The following is an 11,331-nucleotide window of genomic DNA, read 5'->3' on the forward strand; positions in this document are numbered from 1 at the left end:
GTGTGGCGTTCCACTTCTGACGATTCCTCCTGCATTAATGTTTGATTTGGCCATGTATCGGAAATTATTATACCTCAATCTGATTTGACGATAGATCACAGACAAACCAAAACTACAGTGTTACTATTTTAATTTGTGATTTTTGCTTGTTTTAAAATCATATATTGGCCAGATAACTGACTGTGGAAAATTGCACACATTTTTAAGACTTAAAATGATAATTTTTTTCTTTAATCCTCAAATATAATTACGCAAATGTTGTCCGAATTTAACAATCAGAAATGCATTTCAGTTTCTCAGGGATTTGGACGGTTAGTCTTCAGTTTCGATGAATTAAATACGTTTATTATTATGCAGCAGTTATTTTTAAGAGAATTGTAAAATAGTTTATTAAATTAACATTTGACTGGTCAATGTTTGGAGGAAACTGCATATTTACTAACAAACGTTTATTTGCACATGTACGCACAAACTTTACTGTTCTTTTACAAATGTAAATATAGTTTTAAAAGCTGCAATAATCATATTTCTCTACATAAATTCTTCCTCGACTCTCTTGTGAACTGAATTTTGTTTGTTTTGTATCGAATCAAGAGATCTTGAATAAAATGTGATCACAAAGACGTTTATAAAGTTTCATTAGAAGACAGATTAAGTCTAGACATTGATGATCAACTTCATTTAATAAACTGTATTTTCACAAACATGAGGAAACATTCAAACATTATATTGACAGCATGACAACAACAACAACAACAATAGTAAACAAACAGCATGTCTGTAAGATTCATAACTATCTGTATAACAATGTAAAATAACTTCTGAAGATCTTGTGCTGGCAGATTCCCTGAGATTCCCCCAATATGAGTCACAAGTTAAACTGATCAGTCTCATCATCGCTCTCAGTGCAGGCGAGAATTCCTTCTAGATGATTCAAACTTTTCATTGTTTATTATGTGAACGTCTCGCCATCGTGGACAACAGCAAAGCAAACAACTCGAAACATGACACTCGGATCTCTGTTGTTCTTCAGTTTCACCCCCACCATCTCAGCTTTGGGGGTGGGGGTGTAGTGGGAGGGGCCACATCAAACACCACCTCTGCTCCGCCCACTGAGCCAATGAAGTAAAGGTTTGCCCCCAGAAGGGCAAGCAGGGGTAAGAAGGAGAGGCCGAAACCCAGCGCTCGTACGCTGCTGCCATAAACAACACACACCCAGTAAATCAGTCTGAGGATCAACAAAATACAACGTGTTAATGAGCTTCATTCATGAAACCTGAGCAGAACAAACTTCAAAAAGAACAACTAATGAATAACTTTAAATCAACCGAACATGTTACTTTACATCAATTTAACACAATAAGGTGAATTTACTTGTAAACGTCCACTGGTGACGATGCATAACAGACTTGTGCACTCACCGGCCAATCACAAAGATGATGGTGAGGAGCGGCACCAGTTTGAGCATCTCCTGTTGGATGTAGGTCGCCATGACAGCGAGCTGCATGAAATACAGCAGGTACAGGTGGAGGGACTCTCTGACGTAGTGACTGTGAACGGCCACCTGACGAATCTCCCACGTCCCAACAAACAGCGGCTTCAGGGTCCCAAACCTCAGACGGGACGCACCCTGAACCAACACCCCTGAAACAGACAAACATTGTCAGAATCACTAAGAGATGCACAACCATGAGAATGCAAAGAATATACGTTATCAAAGTCTTCTCCCCAAATAAAACGATTCCCAATGCCGTCATCACTGAGTGGAATTGCAATGTGTTTATGTGAGCCTTTACCATCTGTTTGCTGAGCAGTGGAAGACGGGGCACTTTCATACATTTGGAAGCAGTTACTGTTTTTGTGAATCAATGAGAAAGTGAATTTTTGCTCACCCAGCACTATTGGAATGGTGGCGAAAAAAGCACAGCGTAGAGTGTAGACCAGCCTGAAGGGGGTTCTGTCGAGAAGAGGGATTTTAAAGGGCAGGAGCTCGTACCCGCCCCACGTTAGTAACGGGAAAATAACTGCTGCAGCCGTAATAAACACACACACTCTTACAATCTCTCCACAGCAACTGTCTGAGAGAGAGAGAGAGAGAGAGAGAGAGATTAATGCATTCAACATTTAATTTCCAGTGCCATGAACTAACCAGAAGTTATATCAGATTGGTATGGATAGATTGGTATAGATAGATTGGTATAGCATGGCACTCGCGACACCTAGATCATGGGATTGATTCCCCGTGATCTATACACATACGAGAGCAGGGCATGAAAATAGTGCATGAAGTCTAGTGCATTAAATCAAGGTTCATTCAGGGTTTGAGTGGCCCATTATTAGGGGCAAAGTGTTGAAGGTGCGTTGGCATCTATCATTTATATTAGTCTAATTCTGAATGGGAGTCTATGGCAGCCCATAGAACGGTAGCCTATGGTAAAACGTTGTGAAATTTGGCACACTTGTAGGGAAGGGTCTGAACATTCCTTGTGGCAAATTTGGAGTCTCTAACTGAAACCATGTAGCGCCACCAACAGTTCAAAGTGGCATTTATGTTTATGCAAATAACTATTAAACCAAATGTCCTACAAATAAAATAGTTTTTCTTACTTCTCCTAGGCCATACTTACAATTCACACAAAATTTGGCATGCATCAACTAGGTTTGCTCATGACCAAAAGTTAATAAAAGCATTTTGATAGACCAGTGCTTCAATGAATCTTACGGCGAGCACGCCACAAAGGTTGTGATGCTGTATATTGTCAAACGCTTTGTTGTATTGAAACGAAACTTGGTATACTTCATAGCCATCATGCCTTGAGGGTACCGGATCAGTTTACAAAACTATGAAACATGGCATAAGGGCGTCCCTTTAGATTCTTTGGGGCTTACGGTGTCAAATGATACCCATTGTTCCTATGGTAGCCATATTAGTCCCATATATGTTGGTCATTTTATCCAAAAACATTATTTCCATTGTTGCCGTTGGTGTGCTTGGCCCCATAATGGCTTCTTGCAGCTATTTTGTTCCATGTAGTATCTTGAGATCACATAATTGGTGTTTAGCTACACATGCTATGCTCGGAGGTGAAGCCCAATGACAGACAACTACTAACAAAATATGAGGAATGACCTGATTTACCTTTGGGTTTTTCAATGTCTTCTATCCACTGTGGGTGAAAGTGTTTTGGTTGGCTCATGTGAAAGTTTTGCGTGTATAGAGGAGCTTTCTCCATCTGTATCTCCTCTTTGATCACACTGCTTTCATTCAGGTCCTGCTGATGGCAGGTCGGCTGCACTATCATTATGTTTGGAGTGAAGAGCTGTCCGGCTTTCTCTGGCATCCAGTGCGCACGTACCCTATCGCAACCGATTTCATCATCATCATCCTCTTCCTCATCATCAGCCAATGAGCCGTCTCCACTGTCCTGATCTCCTCTTTCATCATCACTCTTCTTCTCCTCCATGTCCATCCAGTGCTCTCCTCTCTCCATCTCTCTGGAACTCTCCGTTCCACTCACTTGCTCCTGGCTGGACGTCTGTCCTTCAGGTGAGCGGTGGTCTGGTCCTCGATCCTCGTGCCATTGCAGGGTTCTGGGTTCTGTGTGATCTCCATCAGACCTCTGAAGTTCTAGGAAGTTCTCGCTGGTAGTTAGCGGTTTCCTCTCATCAACTCTTTCAGGTTTAATGACGAGGAGCTCGGTCATTTCGCTGCTTGTTTGTCTTTCCGTTCGTTTTGTGAGTTGGATTGTTGTTCTGTAGTATCCAACTTCTATCTGTAGAAATCACGTCTATGGTTTAGGGATGAAACTACAGAACATTTAAACTCCCACAGTTCATATTCGTCTGAACTCCCAGATTAAATAAAAGTGTTGATTTTTCATGTTTCCACTGCAAAAGTCCTGAACAGAGAGAGAGAGAGAGAGAGAGAGAGAGAGAGAGATATTTAAACAAGGGAGGCCTCTACCACACTAACCCGTTTAAGTTTGAACCTCTGTTTTCAGTTTCCTAACATCATCATTTTCCAAAGATTGTGGTGTATAGGATAGCGCTTTCGAAAGTCTCAGTTTTCAGTGGAGGAAAACGGTGTTCCATTATGGATGAGAGGTGTAAACACAGAAAAACTAATGCGTTTTCAAACAAACACGGATTAGTGTGGATGAGACCTGAGAAACCAGCGGCGGCTGTGGCTCAGGTGGTAGAGCGGGTCGGTCACTAATCACAGGTTGGCGGTTCGATTCCCGCCCCACACGACTCCACATGCCGAATTGTCCTTGGGAAACACTGAACCCCAAGAAGCTCCCAATGGCAGATTAGCACCTTGCATGCTCTGCCGTCATTGGTGTGTGAATGGTTGAATGTGACGCAGTGTAAAGCGCGTTGAATACCGCTAAGGTTAAAAAGGCGCTATATAAGTGCAGACCATGTACCAAAGTATACTTCGGTTGTCTGGGTTGCTGATCACTGAGCACACAGTTATGCATAATGCAAATTTCGTCATCAACACAGTCTGCGTGGACTGTCTGTGCACATCATTGGCTCATGCGCCTGCCGTTGACCGTTGATGCATTGAACGTGGTCGCATTCACTCGTGGTCAAAAGAACATATGTTGAAAGCCAATGTAGTCGACTGTGTGATCCGGAACACAGGAAAAGTATCAAAACTGTATCTGGGTCTTTATGCTACGTTCACACCGGACGCGAATAGCGCGTCAAATTCGCGCCTACCGCGTCTAGTTATACGCGTGACCACTTTGAATCCATTCGCGCCAAGAGCTTAAATTGACGCCAGTAAAAACAAAAGTTTGAAGCGAAATTTACGCGCGTGACGCGCGTCGGAGGCTAAATCCGATGACGGCCATCTTTTTACAAGATGGCTGATGTTGATCGAGCATTCGTGGAGAGAGTCAGCGCTCTTTATTTGCTCTGGAGAGCAGAACAGCGGCGTATGGGTCGTCGTCGCCGTATTCTGGGTCCACCAGCGAGGGCGCGGACATGCTGGAGAGGAGCCACTGCCAGGTCTGGGTCGGGTTGCGGCCAACAACTCCTCCAGAGAGGCACTCCGGGTGAGGGATGTCTTCATGGCACACTTCTCGGCGGAGGGAGCACTACCATGGCAGCCGACGGAGTAGCGTTTGAAGTCCTCCTCATGACTTCCCCACAACGGCTCTTTTAAGAGCCACCCACAAACCTATAAAGAGCTAAACTATCTAAAAATAGTCCATTATTATTATATTTTTGTATTTTTTTCCCCAGGTTGTCAGCCCCAGTTCCAGGATGTCAGGTCCACAACATGCACATTTATTAAGTTGAGACTTTTTAAAAATGTCAGGTTTTCCATATATCAGGTTAAATTATTTATTTATTTTTGTTTTGATGATAAATGGAGCCAGCCTCCAAAAGTAATTAACCTGTCCTGTGTTTTTTTCCTTATTCAACACTGTCCAGACACTAATGTTGGTTGTCTTTACATTACAATAATAATGAAAGTTTACGTCAATTTACCTCCTGAGTGACAGCAGGCAGCTAGGCTCCTGATTGGTTAACGCGGTGCGAATTGACGCCAAAGTTCAGATTTTTCAACTCGGGCGGCAGACGCGATTCGCGTCAAACGCGTGAATGCACAAAATGCACCATTCGCGCATAGCGCCAGACGCTCAATTCGCGCCATTCGCTGAACTTGACGCTAATGAGGCGTATTCGCGTCTACGCCAGCGCTCACGCTCATTCGCTGCCAGCAGGAATTTTTACACGCGTAACGCGTCTTTGCATTGACTTAACATTGAAATCACTCGCGCCTGACGCGCTATTCGCGTCCGGTGTGAACGCAGCATAAGACCACGTTCACACAAACACATTTTCGTTTGAAAACGCATGTTTTTCGCTATGTTTTGGCCTTCTGTCCACACTGAGACGGTGTTTTTGTAGAGCACAATCTGAGCTTATCGAAAACTCTACCAAGTGGATCAGTTTGAAACGGCGTTTTTGTGTTGTGGTGTGGAAAGGGAAAACTGAGAAATTCGAAAATGGTGAAGTAGGCCATTTGATGTCATGTGACGCAGTCATGTGATCAGTCAACCCAAAACAATCAAGATGGTGGCCCATGTTGTAGTGGCGTTGCGGTGTCTGTTATCCACTTTGATAGCGTTCACATCTTCACATCCCTTCAAAGGTGACGGGAAGTTTACTCGGAATTACTGTCTGGGGTGGAACTCCAGGACACTTGCGATCCAGACCTAACATGGAAATGACGCATGTGCATTAAGGGGATTTAAGTGTGTTTGTATGTTCTATTGTGGACGAGCAACTTCTGGAAATGTTTGAAAATGACAGTGTATACGGTGAAGTTCCTATGAAAATTTTGATACTTTACTGAAAGAATGTAATTTTAACAAGGAGGTAATAATTATGGGTGATTTTAACATTAATTGGGAAGATAAATCTACTAGGAAAAATCTTAAGCAGATAACTGATGGTCTTGATCTTAAACAATTAATTAGTGGACCTACTAGAATAACTAATTCTACTAAAAGTCAAATTGATCTGATATTTACAAATAGACCTGAGCGAATTCTGAAATCTTGTAATATGATAACTGGTTTGTCTGACCATAATATGATTTTGGTAACTAGGAAACTAACTAAGAAGAGGTTTAGCTCATTTGTTAAGAAATGTGAATTCTTTGGGATACCAAAGCATAAACAAGAACATTTTAAAGGTGCTATTCAGCAGATAGAATGGGATAATTTATTATTGGGTATTGATTATGAGGAAGATAGTGACATTTTTACAAAAAGATTAGGAAATATTATTACTGATTATACCTGTAAACTTAATCATAGAAAGAAAAAGAATATGGTCCCATGGATAAATGTAGATATTCTGAATTTGATGAAAGATAGGGATCATGCTTTGAAAACCTCACTTAAAACTAAATTGAGTAGTGATAGATATCGATTTACTATGTTGAGGAACTCTGTGGTAAGGAAATTACAGAAAGCTAAAGCAGATTTTTTCCTCACTATGATAGAAAAAGCAAGAGGCAATCCTAGAATTATTTGGAATCAGTTAAAAAAATTAACAGGCCAACAAAAGGAAGATAAGAAAATTCTAGAACTTAAAGTAAAAGGGAAATCAGTAAATAATCCAGTTGAGATGGTAGAGATTTTTAATCATCATTTTATTGATTCCGTTGAAACTATTACTCGTTGTTTTCCGCCTGCGTATACTAACGCCTGTCCAGTTACAACAGTGGAGCCTGCTTTTAGTATTAGGCCAGTTAGTGACTCTGATGTTATGAGAACAATTAGATCTCTTAAGTCATCTAGAGCAAAAGATAAATATGGTAAGGATGTTGTTATGCTCAAAGAATCTAGTTTGACCCTAATTAAACCTATTAGTAAAGTTATTAATCTTTCAATTTCCCAGGAAAAATTCCCAAGTGCATGGAAGTCAGCGATTGTTGTTCCAATACTAAAAAGTGGAGACCCCCTTTCTATTGATAATTATAGGCCAATTAGTATATTACCAACCGTTTCGAAAATTATGGAGAAACTAGTTGCAGAACAGATTAATAGTTACTTGAGTAGTAGTTCATTTTCAATGCATCCAATGCAGTTTGGTTTTAGAGCAAAATACTCAACGGAAACCGCAAATTGTTTTTTTATAGAAAATATTAAAACTCTATTAGATAAAGGTGGTGTAGTTGGAGTAGTGTTCCTAGATCTAAAGAAAGCCTTTGACACCATTAATCATGGAATCCTTATGTCTAAATTAGCTTGTTTTAATTTCTCAACACATACACTTAACTGGATAGAGTCATATCTATCAGATAGATTTCAATGTGTTAGACTACATAATCACCTATCTAATGATTTAGGTATATCAACTGGTGTTCCGCAAGGATCTATCTTGGGTCCAGTGCTTTTTGCTATGTATATAAATGATTTACATCTTTCATGCCCTGGCACTACTGTACAAATGTATGCAGACGATACAGTGATTTATATACATGGTAATAGTCTAACACAAGTTGCAAATGAACTTACGGATTCTATGGCTAATGTGTCATCATGGCTAAAAGAAAATTGCTTGCAACTAAATGTGTCCTAAACAGTAGGTATGTTTTTATCTAAGTCTAACAGTATTAATAGGGAGCCTGATGTTTACGTGTCAGGGATGAGGCTGCAGGTAGTGCCACAATATAAATATCTGGGAATACTGATTGACTCTAAACTTACATTTAAAGCTCACGTAAAAAAGGTTTGTAAGCAGGTTAAGTTTAATCTCTACAATTTTAGGCTTACTAGAGATAACATGTCATTAGAAGCAGCTAAGATGTTTATGAATTCTATGGTTATTTGTCACATGACTTTCTGTTTAACCACCTGGTCTCAGGCGAGTTCAGTGACTCTAAAACCATAAGAGTCCTTATACAAACGTACACTTAAGGTCTTTGATAAGAATTCTGTATATTCTCATCATTGTCCAATACTGGAAAAATATAAACTCTTAAGTTGGGAAAACATGATTAAGTATGCTAATATATGCCTGACGTATAAAATTATTCATGGTTTGTCTTCTCCCCCTCTTGGTCAGTTAGTTCGTATTAGAACAACTGATTATCGCGTTACAAGAGGTGCATTAAGACAAGACTGTATCATACCGCTTAGACGAAGTAAATTTAGTCAGTCTGCCTTTTCTGTCAAAGCTGCACAAGAATGGAATAGTATTCCGACAACTATAAGAGATCTAGACACATATGCTTTATTTAGGGTTCAATTGAAAAATTGGTTAATCAGTACTCAGATTTGTCAACATTAGAATCTCATATCTGCTAGTCATCCTATTATTGTTTATATTTTGCTTGATTGTTTTTAATTGATCCAAAATTGTTTAAAAAGCTTTTTATGGTACTGTGTAATTATTAAAATTTATATTATGTATTCTTAATTAATTTTTTCTTTAGGTTGACTTGTAACATCTTGTCCAGGGACTACGGATGAAAAATAGCCTTTGGCTAATTCTGGTACATTTACAGGAATGTTTTATTAATGTACAATATCCCTGTCAAACTAAATAAACAAAAAAAAAAAAAGAAAGAATTTATCCGTATTAATGTAGATGAGGCCTAAAACATGGGCAGCCTGATTAATCACCCTAACCCCAAGTAAATATTGTTAAAAAGCATGAATTTATTTTGGTTTTTGAGTCTCATTTGCTGTAGTTAAATGGTATAAATTGTACCATTAGAGGCCAGTGTGGCCGATGGCCGACATGTTGTTTTCGGTGGGCCATTCTTCTCTCTAGATAGCAGTTCTGGGATTGGCAATGTCAATATGCCCTTTCAAACTGAAGTAACCAATATACAGTTTATCAAGAGTTTGAGGGTTTATCAGTGAAGAAATTCCTTTATATTCGTCAGTTTGTCCTTGTACACCACACAATGAACACATTCTCTTAAACACACAGTCAGTGAACACAAGTGAAACTACAGACATTAACCAGCACAGCTCAATGAGTAATGCAGTTCCACCTGTTCATCCTGAACTCTGACCTCTGACTCGCATACAGGGAAATAAACACAACACAAGCATAACACAATCGTAACACAAACTCAACACGGCACACTGTAGGATTTCACGTAATGGAAAACATTATTACACTAAAAACTCTTTAAAGTGTCTGAGAATACCTTGAATATCAAGTTAAAACAGATAAACCGGCCGATAGGAAGCATTTCACATGAAACCTGTCAAACACACTCTGTAAAGTCAGATATATAAAGTAAAAACACACTGTTTCTTACCTGATGCTGCAGTAATACAGAAGAATAATTGATTATAACAGATTATGAGTCTCAGAAGAGATCAGAGTCTCTGCTCAGATACAAACACACATAAACACATACAGGTGTGGCAACAGGTAAATAATTTCTGTGCTCTCTGTCTCTCTCTCTCATTGTCTAGCTCTCTCTCTCTCTCTCTCTCTCATTGTCTCACTCACTCTCTCTCTCTCTCACTCACTCTCGTTGACGCCTTCAGTATCACGTGACACCTTTTGGTGACGCCTCCAGTAAAGTACAAAAACGCCCCAATTTAATACAATTTTATTGGATTTAGCGGCAAAAACTGCACAATTTTGCCAAATTTATATAAATATAATGATATTGTTAGTTAATGTTAAATAGTTAAATTAATTTATGGTTTAATAAACATTATGACTTTAATGTTAATGCATTTAAATATTCTTAAATATTATTTAAATTATTAATAATTATTCCAAAGCAATAGAAAATAAATATTGTTTTAACAAATACATATTTGTATATATCATACTATATATATATATATATATATATATATATATATATATATATACCGTAATTTCCGGACTATTGAGCGCACCTGAATATAAGCCGCACCCACTGATTTTTAAATAAAATATTATTTTGAACATAAATAAGCCGCACCTGTCTATAAGCCGCAGGTGCCTACCGGTACATTGAAACAAATGAACTTTACTCAGGCTTTAACAAAATACGGCTTGTAACAAAAATAAATGGGCTTTAACGAAACACGGTGTGGCAGCGGGGGCGTGGTCAAGCGCCCGTCCGGGAGAGAAAAGCTGTAAGGGCGCTTGCACCTGCGCTAAATTATGTCTAACACCGGTGTCTAATTTCAGTAATCATGGGGAGAGCGGCATAAAAAGGCAGCAGCCACAGAGCTGAGAGAGTGACACACGTCAGTCTAGTGTTGGCGCATAGAAGAATTGAGAAACTTTATAAAATTGATTGTAAACATTGCTGTGGCCATTAAAAGCCTTACCTGGAACGTCAAGTGCCCTGCTGAAAACTGTCACACTGGTGCCCGTGTGACAGTTTTCCCAAGAAGGACACGTGAAGCAGGGCACTTGAAATTAGACACCGGTGTTAGACATAATTTAGCGCAGGTGTAAGCGCCCTTACAGCTTTTCTCTCCCGGACGGGCGCTTGACCACGCCCCTGCTGCCACACACGGCTTGTAATAAAACATTTGCAGTAAACAGTAGCCTACCAAGAAAGTCATTGGTCACTATCTTCCTCGTCCTGTGCACTGAAACCACTGAAGTCATCTCCTTCGGAGTTGAATAGCCTCAGATTTAGTTGTCTTTTTGCACTGAGTCAATTCCTCACGCTGCTGTTTCCAACGTCTTATCATCGACTCATTAAGACCAAGCTCCCGTGCAGCAGCTCTATTTCCTTCTCCAACAGCCAGATCAATCGCCTTCAACTTGAAAGCAGCATCATATGCGTTTCTCCATGTCTTTGCCATGGTGAGGGTGACAAAATGACTA

The 11,331-nt window shown here is 39.8% G+C and overlaps 2 protein-coding genes across 2 annotated transcripts in view; both read right to left on the bottom strand.

The window, feature by feature from the left end:
* LOC127650385 (NACHT, LRR and PYD domains-containing protein 3-like) overlaps positions 1–11,331 on the bottom strand; it is a 215,281-nt gene that overhangs the window by 33,120 nt on the left and 170,830 nt on the right. The window lies entirely within an intron of this gene.
* Positions 648–11,152, bottom strand: LOC127650433 (transmembrane protein 79-like). Its single transcript, XM_052135874.1, has 5 exons — positions 11,052–11,152; positions 3,140–3,899; positions 1,893–2,078; positions 1,422–1,644; positions 648–1,228 (listed from the first exon to the last, which is right to left on the bottom strand). Exons 2-5 carry the CDS (start codon positions 3,702–3,704, stop codon positions 1,036–1,038), a joined length of 1,167 nt encoding a protein of 388 aa, XP_051991834.1. The 5' UTR covers positions 3,705–3,899; positions 11,052–11,152; the 3' UTR covers positions 648–1,035.

This window comes from Xyrauchen texanus, chromosome 10, assembly GCF_025860055.1.
Source record: "Xyrauchen texanus isolate HMW12.3.18 chromosome 10, RBS_HiC_50CHRs, whole genome shotgun sequence".
Taxonomy (NCBI): Eukaryota; Metazoa; Chordata; class Actinopteri; order Cypriniformes; family Catostomidae; genus Xyrauchen; species Xyrauchen texanus.

Coding starts and splice junctions, on each gene's coding strand:
- LOC127650433 (XM_052135874.1), bottom strand. CDS start 3,704: ATGACCGAGCTCCTCGTCATTAAACCTGAAAGAGTTGATGAGAGGAAA. Junction 2,079..3,139: donor AGACATTGAAAAACCCAAAG/GTAAATCAGGTC, acceptor TCTCTCTCTCAG/ACAGTTGCTGTGGAGAGATT. Junction 1,645..1,892: donor CACCATTCCAATAGTGCTGG/GTGAGCAAAAAT, acceptor TGTCTGTTTCAG/GGGTGTTGGTTCAGGGTGCG.